This window comes from Ambystoma mexicanum, chromosome 12, assembly GCF_040938575.1.
Source record: "Ambystoma mexicanum isolate Mex_15411 chromosome 12, UKY_AmexF1_1, whole genome shotgun sequence".
Lineage (NCBI taxonomy): Eukaryota > Metazoa > Chordata > Amphibia > Caudata > Ambystomatidae > Ambystoma > Ambystoma mexicanum.
In genome coordinates, this window is record NC_090936.1 from 1,219,500,301 (window position 1) to 1,219,518,366 (window position 18,066).

The window sequence follows — 18,066 nt, forward strand, 5'->3', positions numbered from 1 at the left end:
TATCCGTTAAGATGGATTTCTCAAATTTGGCTTGGTGGACAGTTTAGGCGGCCACCCTAGGTATATTGAACGGGGGAACTCTGAATGGTTAGCCAAACCCAAACAAGGTAAGGTAAGGTAAGGTGAGTGGTCAAGGCTTGGTCTCAGGCGTGAGTGGGTGAATGTGGTCAGGGGTCCACAATGAGATTACACATTGAAACAAAAAATAATTCCACTTAGACAGGTAAGTAGAAGAATACTCTTTATTATAGGCCAAAAAAATAAATGGGCCCAAACACCCTAGAAACGAAATGAATCAAGCAGCTAATGGCACACAACACGCAGTTATCAAACATATATAGTCACCTTAGGGTTTTAGAAATGCTTACAATTTACTTACCTGAAAGGCAGGTAAGTAATGATGCCGTACCCAAACGTTTAAAAAGCGAGCAAATGGAATGAACAAAACTTTATTATAAGGTTTATTGTAGGGTACACCGGGTTGACTGTAATTGATTCCTTGCCACCCTAACCCTGATTTTCCCAAGTGACTAGGCAGGTCAACTGGGGGTCACTAGAGGTACGTTTTCCCACCCTTGGATCCAGTAGAAGATGCCCAGGAGCTGCGTGAAACGCTTTACGATGAAGAAATGCAGCAGGCGTCTTCAGGACACTCTACCAGACAGAAGAACGTTGGTTTCAGGGACCGTCGCCACACCCGGGTGACGGCAGGCATCTCTCCAGTCACTGTCGAAGAAGTCCTTCCCTGCAGGATCACTTGATACTGGAAGCTGAAACGTGGTAGGAAGGTGACTTGTGGCAAGAACTGTCGACCATCAAAGTTTGGGATGAACACGCCGAACAGTGACACTTCTGGCATGGTAGCCCAATCCAGAGCTGATCGCCTAGGGATGATTCCAAGGGCTCAGGACTGCAGGAGCACGAGAAAGCATAGAGGCTGGTTGGTCCCACCAGTCCAAGGGTCGAAGCACCGCAGAGGGTTTTCTCAGATCGGGTAGTCCAGCAGAGCTTCACTGGGGCAATTCCAGGAAAGGTTGCCAGGCCTCTTCAGGATTCGTCCATGGATCTTCAGTCGGTTGCACTTCTACACAGGATACTTGGCTCCAATGCTGATCTACTGGAATGGTTGCCGGAGTCCTTTCGAATTCCAAATCCAGGTTCATGGCAAAAACCAGCCCATCAATGGTAAGGATCTGCACCACTCACTGTCATGATTCATGCCCCTCATGTCCCCAGCCCTCCAGGATGTCAGACTGGAGCCAGGCCACGATCACCTACATGGCCCTTAAGAGACTCTCAATCCCTCCAAAGACCCACTTGGAGTCAGACTTGACGCTTGTGGCACCAGACTCACTCACTCCCTTAGGATAACATTGAGGATTGGACTTGTAGTGCATTGATGGGGGACAAGATGAATGCCCCCACGTATTTCGGTTCCCAGAACTGCATGTGCAGTCTAGTCTTTTGGGTGTGGTTCAGCCCAGAGACACCTGGGATACCCAGAGACTATTTAAGCCACACCCAGGCTGAGAAACATGCTTTGCGTTTTCTGCATCTGCAGCGTGACACTCACTGTGTTCGGATCAGTTTCCAGTAGGCCTGCATCTTTCTTCTGTGCTCAACTCCTGCAAGAACACTGTTAGGAACAGCCTTACCTTGCGGCGCTTCTGCCCATCATTCATCGCTCCTTCTGTTCTGCGGGCCTCTTTGGCGGTGTCATTCCCATCCCGGCACGCCGCTTCCTGAGGAAAATGGAAAAGAACAGAAAAAAGGCATTAGTAAGCATTCAGCAAATCTTCACTTATTTTTAAAGACTGTATTAGCTTCAAACACTTACCTGAATCCCAGCCGCTCTGGGGGAACTGTCTCCGGAACTTCTCATCCATCTGCAAGAGGGAAAAGACACTCCAGGTTAGCGTGGAATAATCTAGAAGCGCTGCATACCGCGCTTACTCACCGCATTTCTTCATAACCGGCATCCACGCTAAAAACGTTGCGGCACCTAAAAGACACAGAAAAAGAACTCAGTTCAATACAAATACGAAAGGGTCACATCGCGCATCGCACTCTCACTCACCTTCAGCGCTACTCATCTCAGCAGCACCTCACCATCCACGGACGCCGGCCATCATCTAAGGAAGTAAAGGCACGAAGTTGGAGAACTGTTCAAAAGACTCATTATACTTACCTGTCGGACTCTTGCCAGTGAAGTAACTAGGCAGCAACGAGCCCGCATCAAACAACGCGCCCCTGCGCTGAAAGCAGGATGGAGAGCACACTTTCCAAGAAAACAAGTTGAGCTGAGGACCAAAGGGAAGGGTTGGACCCCGGGGAAGAAGGGGTTCAAGCACACAGAGACAATAGGGAGATAAACTCTACCAAACTTGTGTTTCAGGCCCAGTCTCCAGTCGAGTAGACTCCAGAGAAGGGTTCGAGGTCGTAAGAGGTCAGAACAGGCTGAGTGACGTCCCCGTGGATACCAGGTGAGTGTTACACTCACTCAGCCAGCAGTGGTCCAATCAGGGACCACTGTGGGTTTGACTCATGCATGCACACCAGACTTGCAGGAACCAGGCTTGTGGAATGGGAGCAGACATTCCCACCCACTTCCTGGGTCCACACACAAATGGCATGCACTTGCCCTCGAAAACAGCAGCTTTAGCAAGGAAATGCATGACAATATCAGGGATTTCCTGACCTGAGAAGGTAGGAAGAAGGCCAAGAAACAATATGGCAAAATAACAAGAGGAAAAACCCTTGTGGCATTGTCATTTTAGGGAACCAGCCACGTTTAGTACCCAGATGTGGTAAACGCGAATGTGCACACTAAATGTGCTGCACAAATGATAAAAATTTGCATATCAAAGTAGCCAAAAATCTCAAGTGGAAATGTCTCTAGGGTGATGCAAAAATATCCCAATGCACTGCATTGTAAGATGCTGTGTGCACTGTTAGAAAAGTTACCAAAACAGGTAAAAAGGGAAAGAGTTTCCCAATACTGAAAGTCTGATCACTTCCCCGTTGTCAGGGAGAATTCTCTTATAAGGCTAATTTCCCAAACCTAGTGAGTCCCTCAGCAGCTTTGCTGGATTTTTGGGGTTTGTTTTTTTCTCCTGCTACGAGTGAGACTCTTTTCCTCCCACCCTGATTTGAGGCATGTCTTTGACATTTGGTGTGCTTATGGGCTATGGGGTCTTTTACTCCATAGGGTATTGTCTGTTTTTTTGTGTATGTGTTACACCGCACCCTCAGTGCAGTAACACAGGGGTGCCATAGTGACCCCCAAACATAGACTCCATACCCTGGGACTGACTGTCTCCCAGGGCATGTAAAGTCTTACATGCCATTGACTTTACTAGTCCAAAATTGTGAACAGAACCAGTACAAACCATCATATTGTGGAAGTACTGGAAGGGGTTAATTAGATTGCCCCTGGGTCTGTTTTCAAGGGGGCACTGTCCAGTCCCCCCCTTGTCGAGTTTCTGGCTGGTGGCAGTGGTTACCACGCAAAATATTCCACCAGAATATTTCCTATGGGTTTTTCCCATTGATTTCAAACACACCACTTTTTGGTGCAATGTTAAAGATACCGCCGGTTTATTTATTTAATATAAAATCACTGGTTGGGTCTTTTTGCCAGAACTCTTTTCTAAAATGGCGTTCATGTCCGTCTCTGTAACTCCAACCAAGGTCGGGCCCTTTGTTCCACTTTTTTAGCAGCCTTCTCCACAGAAGCCCTCCAACTGGTGCCATTCTGTCTGGGTTCCACAGGATGTGTGGGTGGGGGAATTGGCACCCTGGACTGCGTTGCCTTAGCAACCCAAGTCACACTCTGTTCTGATTGGGCCAATGGTGAGCCGCCCGGCTCACCACTTAGCATGTTTGAGTGACAGCTAGGCTGTTGAATGGGGGTTTTTCTGCATAAAGGCAGGGCTTTTGGGACTGGAACTTCAGAAGTCGCTACAGGACCTAAGAAATCCAAAGAGGGGAGAAACTGAGCCATCTGCAACGACGACACCACCGGTGGATCCCTGCTGCAACGACCTCGCCACTCTCAAGATAAGAGGAGATCTTCTGCTGGAAGAGTCTTCTCCCTCTGAGCTGGTGGGATCAACCAGTTCGCCATTTCGCCTTCCAGGATGTCTCTTGGCCGAATCGCCCGTGCCAAGCACCCTGGCGGCCGGATAGCCAAGCTTCACCACTGTGACCGCGAATACCAGGAACGCACCTTTTAACCGAATAACTCAGCGGCTGGTTTCTTCCCTGGGCAGTGCAACAACTCCATATTTCCTCCTCGACGGGATCCTCTCTTCCCCTGGTCGAAACCACGAACTGCACCCACTGCCAGGAACAACTGCCACCACTGGAGCTTCCTCAACTTTAAAGGTACTGCGTTCCACCTGGCCTCCCTTTCTATGGATTGCTAAAGGTGACCCTTAAATCCTTGTCTTTCCAACTGGGTTGGCCCCCAGACCTTCTAACTTTACCCTTTGAATTAACCCAACCTCTTTTGAACATTTCTACAAAGACTTGAATGCATTTCTCAACTGTGTGATCTTGGGCGCATTTCACCTTGCTCCATTTAAAGTGGGCCTGGCCTATGGACTTTGGCTCTACAGTAGACTCTGCCTTCACTAACTTGTTTTGGTCTTTTAAAAGTGTTGGAACTGTTTTATTTTTATGACCTGCCTTTTTCTCTCCTTTTAACCTAATTATTGGAGTGCCATCTAAGTTACACGCTCACCTCTGTTTTGACAAAAGTGGTGTTTTGACTTAGACTTGTCTAGTAATTGCTAAGGGAGGTGTGTATACTTTTCTGATTGGGTTTGAACTTGCTTTTGATTTATAGTGATAGTGTATTTTCTAAAGTGTGTTAAATAATTATATACTTTTGATACCAAGCTCTGGTCAGTGTTTGCTTGCTCTACTGTGTTTTTAGCCCTATGGTGTATCCTCTGTATACTGCCTAACTCTTCTTGAGAGAAGTCTGACTGCTCAGCCACAGCTACCAGGTAAATCTGGGTGGTACAGACTGCTACCAATTGGGTTTACTGCTTACTCCTTAATCTTTTTGCAGTGTTCCCCAAGGGAACTGCACAGGATTCTGCCTAACCACCGTGACAAAATGAACAAAAGGACAGGGGAGTGAAGGCGAAGGCGTCACTTCTCTGTAAATTGTCAGGACCGGTACAAAAACAAAAGCAACACGTTTGGGGGTCCATAGAATATGGAGGGAAAGTTGCCTAAAAGAGAAATCTTTCATATCATTTGCTTCTCGTATCCATCACAGCAGAATTTTATGACACTTAATTGACACCTTACTTGTAGGGAAATGGCTAATCTCGAGCAAAAATGTTATTTTGGGCCTTTCTCATAAACTTAAAGGCAGCCAAGAAGCTCTTTGGGGTCTCAACAAAATTAATGTTGGACTGGCTGTTTGGAACAATGTGCTTTATTCCTTCGGGAAATATGCTGGTTTGCAGCCCAAATTTTTGATCCAGGAAGACTCTCACACAAAACTTGGCACTGTCTTCACCTCATAACAAGGGATTTCCTGTTAATTGTAAAAGAATTACTATCTAATTTATTTTCCAGTTTATACAAGCACTAAATAAAAAGTAGGAATCTTAAATGGTTTGTATGTGTGGAAAGGAAGACAACGCATAGCAACACAGGTTCGAATCCCTGTCTAGCACTTAGAAACTGGTCTCTGGTATTAAGCGTGTTCTAAAAGAACAATTATAATTAATGTAAAAAGATGCCTCTTGTTTTGCAGTTTTTTTTAAATTTAGAAAAACATTTTCTTATGTCAGTGAAATGTGAATTTCATTTTTGAACTGTTAATTGCCTTTGTGTTCTTTTTGCACAAATATGAATTAAGGCCAGTTGTGTATAAATAGTCATACATTTCTATGGGAAACACCCTGAAGTAGAACTCTGCCAGCACCCTGTGCAGCAGCCACATTCACCTGTGAAAGGCTACTCACATAGGTCATATGTTGTCGTTGGGATGCCCTAATATTATAAAATACCTAGGACCCCAAAAGAAAAAGGAGTCTCTAAACCAAATTAGTCAAAAACAAAGTTCAGGGCCTCTGGCCAGAGGTGCAATGTCTAATCCGAGGCCTATGATGCTCTGACATGGCTGGCCATGTAGTTAGACATTCCCTGCCCAGTGAGCATTGTAAGATTTGTGGATTAATCTATTTTAGATTATAGAGCTATTTTGAATTAGATTTAGTAGGAGGGAGATTATAGCAATCAGAAAGAACATTACTGTAGGTAAGTAATCTTTTTTTGTTTATGGGGAACATTCAAAGGGATTGAATTCCTGAGGCTATCATCACTTAGGCTTGTGCATGTCTCTGCTCTGTAAAGAAGATGACCCCCCTCAACCCCCGCACATCTGCTATTCTGCAGCAGTGCTGCTCATAGATGCAGAAATTGTAGCATTGTAGTTTGCCCTCTTGCAGTGTAATCATGTAAATCTCCTTGCAGCTCCCATGCAAACGGAATGGAAAACAAGGCCTTCTGGAAAATATATCACTGGCACCTGGAGAAATCGGCTCTAATTTCTGGTGAGTTTTATCTAATTGTGGATCAGTGAGAGCTTTATTGAAAAGATCTAGTACAATGTTCTATTCAAGTTTGTTATATATTTTCTTAAACTAGGACTAACATTGTATCTAATGTTGGGGGCAGGAGGGTGTAACAGAGATTTGTGGAAAAGACGTGTAGGAGTGTGTTAAGTAGAATTTCCATCTTGTGTGTTATTCTCGCCACTTAGTCTCCCATCACTTTTTGCTGGACTAGTAACTCTTTATATCGGTATTACCCAAATTGTTCGTTTACAATTGTTCGAATGAACAATTGACCGAATTTAAAGGGTCACAATTGACCTTTCCACAATTGACCGTATATATATATATATAAACAATGGGCTTACTAACCCCACAAGAAATGACATTCTTATCAAAAGATTTTCCTATTCTACCAATTATACACTTTATTCCGAAAATCCACAAGTGTATGAGAAAACCACCGGGCAGACCGATAGTCGCATCAATTGACTCCCTGCTTGAAAACACATCCAAATATCTGGACCATTTTCTTTTTCCATTTGCCCAAACCTTGCCCTCCTATATCAAGGATACGTCAGATTTTCTCCAGCAGATTGACCAAATACCATGGAAGCCAGGATATTTGCTCATAACCTTGGATGTTGTTTCATTGTACACTTGTATTGAATATCAAGAAGGCATGGAAGCTGCCAGAAGATATTTATCCACCAGATCTTTAAGTTTCAGGGATCACTCCCAGATGTTACTGGACATGCTCCATTATCGTCTCACACATAATGCCTTTGTTTGATGGGCAACATTACAAGCAGCTATGCGGTACTGCTATGGGTACTGCAGTAGCACCGACATATGCAAACCTTTTTATGGGCAACTGGGAGGCAAATTTGCTGGCTGATGAAACAATGCATCTACATACCAACAAGGTGGCCCTATGGGGTTGCTACATCGACGATTTGTTCATAATATGGGAGGGCAGTGAAACAGAATGGATGTGTTTTTTCAATACCTTGAATGCACAGGACCGCAATCTCAAATTCACCGAACATCCCAATTCACCAGAAGTGGTATTTCTGGACATCAAAATCAAGATCAAAGATGGAGTGATTACTACGGAAACATACCAAAAACCAACAAGTACCAACTCATTATTCCATGCAGATAGTGCACATCCAAGATGCCTAAAAAACAGTATACCATACAGTGAATTTCTGCGAATGAAAAGGAATTGCAGTGAGAGTAAAACATTTGAAGAAAATGCAATCAGAACAGCGACTAACTTTGTAGCAAGAGGCTATAAGAAGTCAACAATCAATAGCGCATTCAACCAATGTGCTAAACAAACCAGAGGGGATATCTTAAGAAAAAACAAAGAGAAAAGTCAATTGAAATCACAGGACACTAAATCTGATAATATAAGGTTTATCACAACGTATAACAACGGGGCCAGAGTAATCCAGAAAATTATGGGCAAACATTGGTCACTATTACAGAGAGATCTGGACATTATAAAATTCATTCAGACAAATGCAAGTGTGACATTCAGAAAAGCTAAGTCATTACAATCAGAACTGTCTCCAAGTCTCTTTGTAACCCCTGTACAATCTACAATACAGTGGTTAGCAAGCAACCAAATGGGGTTCTACAAATGTACCAAGTGCACAGCTTGCAAACATGGGATTTCTCTTAAACATTATTTCTGAGATTTGTTAATCTGCTTAGAATCACATGCTGTGCATAGGTCCGACATCCAGTGGTCACTGCGGAGTATTGCATTTTGTTTCTCATAGTCGAAAAGGGGACGTCGACAAGGCGTGTCTGTAACACTATCCCTATAGTGACATGCGGTGTACCCACAATCCCTCACGCGTCTAGGTCCCTCAGATTGTTTTTTTCCGCCCAGCTTTTGGTCGCCTTTACGCGGAGCTCCTCGAGAGACATTGCAAAACATATTTCCTGGACCTTGATCCTGACTTATTACATTAACACATAGATTCCTCCCCTCGACGTAGCTGCAAAACTGTTTCTCCGCCGAACAAGATCTTTTACTGAGGAGACTAGACAGAGGAGATCCATCGGCGCTGCCGAACACGTGGCCTGGCCTCGCCGGCCAACATACAGTAGGGAGAGTGGGGGTGGAACTATCTTGTTTCTCTTCGAGAATGCCTTTCCTTTTCCCTTCCCTTTCCCTCGGGGTTGTTATCACCACAAATTATTGCCTCCGCTATGGAGAGGACACCCTTTAGGTTTTGCCCGCGCTGCAAGGGCAAGTACACCTGGAAGGACGAGCATAAACGCTGTAATCGTTGCTTGCCCCTCGATCATAAAGAAGACGGCTGCGCGGCTTGTCAGCTTTTAAAACCCAAAACTCTAAAAGAAAGTAGAGTCAAGAGGTGGGCGGCCTACGCCATGGTGAAGTCCGATTCCTCACCCGCCGCCGCGGAAAGTGACGAGGAAGGTGATAACACGACCTCTGTTGTGGAAGTCTTAAACCTCTCGAGGGAGCGCTCACGCTCCTCGGCGTCCGTCCCCGGCCCCGACGGGCTCGGCTCACGCCCTGCTTATGGGGATGAACACCCCGGTGACAAGGACGCACAAAAGACACACTCCCATAAGCACACAACCCACGGCTCTTCTTCAACGAAGAATCCATCAGCGCCGAAGGAGACACAGGGCACCCTGGAGTCTACCTCAGACCGTAAGAGTCTAAAGCCCCACTCGCAAACGCAGCCGCGACGAGAGCCTAGCGAGGATTGTTTCCGCCGATACCCATAAGCGGACGACGAAAGACACGTCGAATACCGCGCAAAGGGCTAAAGACACGCCGAAAAAGCCGGAGGGGAGCCAGGAACTGCCCCCTTCCTCTAGAGGGCCTCCTGGCCTACCGGAAGGCTTTTCAGACGGCGACGGAAACCTTTCTTCGACGTTGTGGGAGAGGTCAAAGTGTTTCCAGGCAGAAAACACTAATCCCCCCCCCCCCCCCCTTAGACTACTCAGGGGGTACCCCATGAAACTCTGGAGAGACTCCATTTCTGTATGGAGAAAATGTAAAGGTTTATGGAAACCCAAAAGACCAAGAGAAGGACCTCAGGAGGACCCCAGGGTCAAATTTTCTAGGCTGTTTAATCCTTCACATGAGGAATTAGATGTGTATGACCTCACTGAAGAGGAACAACATTTTCAGGTAGAGGAAGAACGAAACCTAGAGGAGGAGGGTTTTCAAGAAGATCCAGATACAGGTGCAGGGGGCTTCGGAGAAGAACTAGAGGTAGTTACCTCACACCCCTGGCAGTCCACATCAGCGTACTCTGACCCTGATGCCATAACCCTATCTCCTCCCAAAGACCCGCCTATTAGGAACACATCTCCTATAGATGACCAGCCTACGTTTAATGCACTGTTGCGCAAAGCAGCAGCGCATTTGGAATTAGACACAGGGGAGACCTCTCCTGACATTGACTTTGTGGAAAAAGTAATTAAGGAGAAACCCCCTGTCAGTCAAACCATTCCTCTCCTTGCCTCAGTAAAAAGAAGAATCACCCCTTCTCTATCCACTCCTGCGTTGGTCAGAGGGGTCAACCCTCGAATAGAAAAACTCTTCAGTCCATCTCCTTCTGACCCTTTGTACGTCAGGGGCCACTCCGTACCAGACACCCTTGTAGTAACAAATACAAGGAAGAGGGCAGGGGTGCCACTGTCCACCAACGAGGCACCTCCACACAAGGAGGGGAAAAAGCTGTATGCCCTGGGGAAAAGAATCACAGCTTCCGCCGCTTTCTCAGCAAGGATCGCTAATAATAACTCTTTACTAGCAAGCTACGCAGACGCACAGTGGCGCAAGCTACGTAGCGACGCTGAAGAGGCACCAGAACCCCTGCTTACACGCCTTCTGGCCACACGGAAGGGACACTAGTGAACCAAAGCATCGTTAAAAACACTTTAGATGCTGCAGAGACTGCTGGGCGTTCCCTAGTCCAAGGGATACTCCTCAAACGCCGTGTCTGGCTGCACAATTCGGGGTTTAAACCTGAAACTCAGGCTTCCCTGATCAACAAACCTATAGAGGATACCAACCTCTTTGGTAAGGCAGTTGATGAGGCTCTAAAAAATGCTAAAAAGGAGTTTGACACAATCAAGACCCTTGACCAGATTTCTAGGCCCCCTAACAGACGCGGCAATGGCAATAAGCGCTTTTTTCGTGGCCAACGCCAGCAGCAGAATCAACAACAACAATACTCTGCCAACAACTGGTCCTCTAACCAGGGTAATAGTGGCCAGTACAATCAGAGAGGCCAACGCCGTGGCAAGGGGAGAGGTCGGGCCTCTACCCCTAGAGGTTCCCAGGCCAATAACAGCAAATGACCCGAAGATTCGGGTCCCCTCCCATGCATCGCTGGTCGGGGGCCGGTTAACCTAGTTTCTTCCAGCATGGGAGGGAATAACATTAGACCGTTGGGTACTATCAACCATAGCCCGCGGCTACTGTATAGAATTCAACAGTTCCCCAACATACAAACCCCCACGGAGACGACACATGACACCAGAACACCTCGCCATCCTTCTACAGGAAGTGGAACAGCTACTGGAAAAAGGAGCTATAGAGGTCGTGCCTCTATCTCAGGTAACGAAAGGTATTTATTCAGTGTACTTCCTTGTACCCAAAAAGGACCTAACCATGCGCCCTGTATTAGATCTGCGCCCAGCGAACAAATTTGTCAAGCCCCAAAAGTTTTGCATGGTTACCTTACAGGAAGTAATCCCCTTGCTATGACAAGGGGATTACATGACAACACTGGACATGAAAGATGCATACTTTAATATTTTAATGTTGCCAGCGCACAGAAAATACCTCAGGTTCATGATAGAGAACAAACACTACCAGTTCAGAGTGCTACCCTTTGGGATAGCATCAGCACCAAGGGTATTCACGAAAGTACTGGCAGTGGCAGTGGCAGCGGCCCATCTGTGCAGGTTGTCCATCCTAGTATACCCTTACCTCGACGATTGGCTCATAACAGGGGATTCTTACGAAACATGCTTCTCCAATACCCAAAAGACTGTAGACCTTTTGTTCCAACTGGGCTTCTACATCATAGAGAAGAAGTCCAGTTTATACCCCAGCCAGATCAAACAATTCCTAGGGGCTCTAATTCGAACAAAGGACGGCCTCGTCTTCCCCTCCAACGAGAGGGTCCAAAACATGCTGTTTCAGATCCCCCAATATGTGGCAGGTCGAGAGGTGACGGTACGCAAAGCAATGCGCTTGCTAGGAATTATGGCGTCATGTATTTATTTGGTACCTCACGCGCGCCTGCGCATGCGCCCATTGCAAGAGTGGCTCAACAGCCAGTGGTGTCAGGCCAGCGGACAATGGGATGATCTAGTGGTGGTCTCGCAGTCCTTGGTTCTCTCACTGCGGTGGTGGACAAAGGAAAACCTGCTAATAGGGACACCTTTTGCCACACCCGCAGTGAAAGCCACTCTAACCACAGACGCATCCCTCACAGGATGGGGGGGCTCACCTATCCCATCAGACTGCTCACGGAGTGTGGACTCCGAGCGTAGCATCCAAGCACATAAATCTACTGGAGTTACTGGCGGTGTTCAAGGCACTGAAAGCCTTCCAGGAACACCTACAAGGAAAGACGGTGATGGTCCTCACGGACAGCACCACAGCCATGTACTACCTCAACAAGCAAGGGGGAACCCACTCTCAAGGACTGTCCAAGCTGTCCCAGAACATCTGGAAGTGGGCTCTCAGACACATGTTCCTACTGTCACAACATGTACCAGGGGAACTCAATCTGCTAGCAGACGAACTCAGCAGAGATTTCCCCCTGCCCGCAGAGTACGAATGGCGGTTACACGAAGACATCGTCTTCGACGTCTTCACATAGTGGGGTTTCCCAGAAATAGACCTGTTCGCAACTCTGGAGAACTCACAATGCCAAGATTACGCCTCCAGGTACCCTCAGAACCAGTCCAAGGGGAACGATCTATCGATTCCATGGTCGGGGAAATTTGTTTACGCTTTTCCCCCGACTCCCCTTCTCAACAGGATTGTGCACAGGATGCACTGGGAACAAGCCACCATGATACTAGTGGCCCCTATGTGGGCCCGGCAACCATGGTTCGCTCATCTGATGGAGATGTCTCTGTCTCCACCAGTGAAACTGCCCTGCCCGTACAACATGCTGTCACAGGACAAGGGCAGGACACTGCATCCATGCCCTCAAACCATGAACTTAGCAGCCTGGCTCCTGAGGTCATAGAATTTGGACATTTACAACTTCCACAAAGGTGCATGGACATCCTCAGGGAAGCTAGAAAACCTAACACTCGTCACTGTTATTCCAGCAAATGGAAGAGATTTGTCATCTGGTGTAGAGGAAGAAGCATCAACCCGGTTGACTGCTCTCCCACACAAATTGTTCTGTACCTGACCCATTTGCTGGACTCAGGTCTAGTATTCAATTCTATTAAAGTCCACCTAGCGGCACTTTCTGCATACACCACTTCCCAACTCAGTGTCATGGTGGAAAGTCCCAGTGATCAAAACCTTCATGGAGGGGGTAAAGAGAATACACCCTCCAATAGCAAACCCAGCTCCCGGCTGGGACCTAAATGTGGTACTCACCAGGCTCATGGGTTCACCCTTTGAACCCATGCACAAGGCAACTCTTAAAGACCTCACTCTTAGACTGCTTTCCTAATAGCTATCACCTCCATTAGAAGAGTAAGTGAACTACAGGCTCTTTCTGTTCTAGACCCCTTTGTAACAGTTCACAGAGATAAGGTGGTTCTACGCACACACCCAAGGTTTGCACCGAAATTAATCTCGAAATTCCATGTCAATCAGTCAATAGAACTACCAACGTTCTTTCAAAATCCTTCAAATCTAGGAGAAAAGAGCCTGCATACACTTGACGTGCGCAGAGCTGTCATGTTTTATATGGAAAGAACTAGATCACTGAGAAAGACTAATCAGTTCTTTGTCTCGTGGCAGCAGGAAGAGAAGGCAATGCAGTATCAAAGTCCACTATATCTAGATGGATTGTTCAATGCATCACTCTGTTATATTCTTGCTAAGAGAGAACTACCCTTCAAGCCAAGAGCACACTCTACTCGTGGCACTGGGGCATCCATAGCTTTCATTGCAAATGTTCCCCTTGAGTCCATCTGCAAAGCGGCAACCTGGAGTTCTGTACATACCTTTACAAAACATTACTGCTAGATGCCCACTCTAGATCTGATTCCCAGGTGGGACAAGCAGTATTAAGACACCTTTTCTCTACTGTTCCTTCTCACAACCCACCTCCAACTCCGGGTACTGCTCGCTAGTCTATGCACAGCATGTGATTCTAAGCAGATTAACAAACAGAAGACAATGCATTACTTACCGTAAAAGCATTTCTGATGGTTGTATCTGCTTAGATTCACATGCGCACACCCTTCCTCCCCGCTCGGATGGAAGGAACATATAGACATCCTTATATCTCTCTTTTCTGTACTCACTTGCGTCTAAAAGGCTCCCTCAGGGCAGAAAAAATACAAACAGAAGGACCTTGACGCGTGAGGGATGGTGGGTACACCGCACATCACTATAGGGATAGTGTTACAGACACGCCTTGTCGACGTCCCCTTTTCGACTACGAAAAACAAAATGTAATACTCCGCAGTGACCACTGGATGTTGGACCTATGCACAGCATGTGAATCTAAGCAGATACAACCATCAAAAATGCTTTTACGGTAAGTAATGCATTGTCATACATCCTCGTACACAGAGAAATGTAACAATAACTAAACACATTACCTGTTCAGCATCTTACGTTGTGTACGTAATTACATGTGACTGTAACCTCTGGTATATCGGAAGCACAAAGTTGGAAGTTAAACTCCGTATGCTGCAACACCTCCGAGCCATTAAAAACAAAGATCCATCCTATCCTCTCGCAAAACATTTTGAAGAAAAGCACAATGGTGATATATCTTCCTTAAAATATTTTGGAATAGACAAAATATCCCCACATCCGAGAGGTGGCAATCGGGAAAGAAAATTTCAACAAACTGAATGCAAATACATTGTTGATTACCACACCAAGAACCCGGGAGGCCACAACAAAGACGAAGAACTCTATACCTTTGTGGGAGAAATGAACAATCTAGGAATAAGCTGTGTTCACAAATGTCTTCCCATATTTGTCAATATGTATTCTTAATCTCCTTTCTTGAATTAGATATTTGGTTTTAAACAAGTATTAATCTTTGTATATAACTTTGCAATATATACGTTTTTAAATTTTAAGGAGCTTTCCTAAAACACTGTACTGTATGCAGTAATCACAGGTCTCTATTTTTACATTTATTAGTCCATGCCTCAGATACCTTTGCATTTTTCTATTGCGCAGATCCTGGAAATGTGACGAACAAAAAATTAAGTAAAGAAAGCACTTCACATAATCATTGAATCCTTAGAATTGAATAGTTACATAATGAGATTGATCAAATGTTTTGAACACTAGTTCTGAAATGTAAAGATGAAACTTAATCAAATTCATGGAGTTTTGCCATTAATGGCTTTTAGAGGAATTTATCAGTGAATGTTGTATACTAATTGTATGCCACATAATTTGTAAGCACTATGCACTTTATTGAGGTAAATACGGGTAATAGCATTTTCTCTTATACAAAGACTACTGAGAAGCCAGGCTAACATGTTAGTCCAACCAATTTAACATAATTTTCAATCTCTGTATTGTATATATGTATACCATTGAAGGAGAACAATTAATAACTGTGTAACATATTGTAAAATAATAACATTGCTTCTAATTTCTTGCACCTTGAGCACCATGCACTTTATGGTCATAATAAAGCACTATGCACTTTATGGTCAACATAATTTACCAGCAAATAACAATGGAGGGACATGGACAAAGCATGGCCAAATTGCCAATACAAATGAACAATAAGCATGTTATGCAGATATTGGATACTCCAATAACGTCAAGGCATTCTCCATGCAGGAATGGTTGATAATAAATTGTCATTAAGGGTCATAATCCTAAACATTTAAAATTTCAAAAAGATGTGGTGTTCCAAGAATATTACATGCATTTGTGGGTTCAAACAAAGATTATTTATATTTTTCATATTTTTCGTTTTAAGTCACGTTGGGTTTTTTCAAAGAAATAAAATACCTAAGTCAATGGAATCATGTAAGCACAAAGTGTGCGAAAAAGTTGATAATGCATGTTGTAAAAAAGCATTTCCAATATGGCACCCATATAAACCAGGTTTAGCGCACACACATTTTCTACATGAAAGTGAAGAGGGACTATAACATCAGAGAAATGTTATAAAAAGAGATACCTGTCTTTTATTTTTACAATCCGACGAAGCCCGGAAGGGTGAAACACGTAATTGTTTGTTCTCTCCTGAAACTGCTTGTCCACCGTGTTTTCTTGCAAAATAAAGGACGTGATGGAGATCCTTCTTTGCATCTGGTTCATTTTTACTTGGGAGAAGAGGGCCGCCTAAGAAGCTTTGATTAGCTTTTTTCCCCTGTTCTTCTTTTTTTCGATATATAGATAGATCTATAGATCTATATATAGATATATATATGGATGGATGGGGTTTTGGGGGGGTTTGGCGTTGGGTGGGGGTTTGTGGGGGTTTCCCCCCACATATGTTACAATTGACCCAATTGACCTTCACAATTCGGTCAATTGTAATTCGAACAGTTGTAAAACGAACAATTCGTATACAACCATTATATCATCTTTACATTGTGTCAACAGCACCTTCAGTGCAGTGGCACATGGAAGTCTCTTAGATTTCCCAAAGATTTAAATACCTTCTCTTGGTGTAGCTACTGTTTCCCAGAGCAGTGAAGTGAAATTGACTTAACTTAAATTTTGTAACTTTCTAGACCCAGCACACACAATCTTACCATAGGGTGCTGGAGGGGTTACTTAGTATCCCCTTTGTCTAGTTTCTCATGTAACATTTTTATGTTTCCCTTTCTACAATTAATGGCTGGTGGTAGTGGTTTACTTTTTACTACCATTGTGTGTTTTTACAGCGGGCTGTTTACACAGCCACAGTAAGGCATCCATGGGTGCCCATTTCGTCAAAATGTCCCCGGTCTTCTTTTTTTTGCCTTTTCTTGTCGGAAAGGTCCTTCTTGAGATTTACTATGCATGCCAAACCAGGTTTGGTCCCTTTGTTCGTTTTCTTTGGCGGGATTCACAAGTGAAGCCTGCCTCTGGCTCCAGTATGTCTGGCAGGGGCAGGAAGTGCGGGAGGTGCCCGAAACTTGCTGTGCTTAATACCCTTGGTTACAGGAATGCACCCAAAGGTGATTGGCCGGCCGGCTGGCTGTCTGGCAAGGACAGCCACCCTTCTGTGTGATTGACAGCTAGGCTGGAATGAATGGGAGAAACCTGCATAAAAGGCGAGGCTTTTTGGTTTGGAAGGCAAAGTCGACCACTGGACGAAGGAATCCGAAGAAGAACTTGAATGAGACGCCTGCTGCAACTCCTGGACCGTTGGTTTGCCTGGGGAAGCCTTGCTCCTGTGCTGAAGCTCCGAATTCACCTAGACTAGAGAAGCCATGCAAGGACGACTTCTCCCTTTGAGTTGGTGGGACCAATCAACTCCAAAGTAAGCCTGTCTGGACATCCTCTCGAAGCTGCTTGTATTTCCACTGATGCTGCTGGAACCGAAGTGTCAGGGAGAGGAAGTGAGTTGCTTTTAAGTCGGACTCGAGCGCTAGGAAGAACCTCCGGACTTCCCTAATGCAGGACTGATCAAGCATGAGCCACCTCAACAGCGTGCTGGACCCCAGATGCGAGGATAGTCTGAAGTGGCATCCGAGAAACCCAGTTTTGCTATTTACTGTCAGACGCGAGGAGCTGAAACACTGAAGAGCCGCTGAATCGAAGTTTGGCCATTGCAGCCGCTGACCGTCCCATTGCAGAGCAGGAGTCTCCAGACGTCCTCCCTCTTTTTCCCACGACTGAGGCTCAGGAACAACAGGATCTGAAGATCTGCACAGGAACAGAAGCCAGCTGGAACCTTTTCTTCTAACCAGAGGTACTGTAAAGTCTAAGAGAACTTACCTCTTGTTGTGTAGCCTTACTTGCTCTCAGTTGAGACCTGTCTTGGTTACCGTGCAGAGTTGCCAAAGCTTTGCTCCTCACTAGCCTCCCGGCTTGTGGCTCTTCAAGTGTTCTATTTTCAACAAACATTCCTACAAACTTTGCAAGACTTTTTACCTACCTGCAAAGATGATGTTCAGCTCCCCTTGCCATTGAACAATGAACATTGGCTGTCCTGGCTCCCTGAGTGACTCTTCTTACCTCTGACTCTGTGCTTTTTCTTTTCCCCAGGGAAGGGTTCATTTACTGAACATTGTAAGGTTTCAAAAGTACTTACCTATTTATGAATTATTTGTTAACCTTTGTTTTATTCCTCTATTCTAT

The 18,066-nt window shown here is 45.3% G+C and overlaps 1 protein-coding gene across 1 annotated transcript in view; it reads left to right on the top strand.

Annotated features, from left to right (window-relative positions):
* UTP20 (UTP20 small subunit processome component) overlaps window positions 1-18,066 on the top strand; it is a 1,390,303-nt gene that overhangs the window by 443,355 nt on the left and 928,882 nt on the right. Inside the window, exon 20 of the mRNA XM_069629877.1 lies at window positions 6,499-6,578. Within this exon, the coding sequence (XP_069485978.1) occupies window positions 6,499-6,578 (80 nt within the window). The remainder of the gene's footprint in view (window positions 1-6,498; window positions 6,579-18,066) is intronic.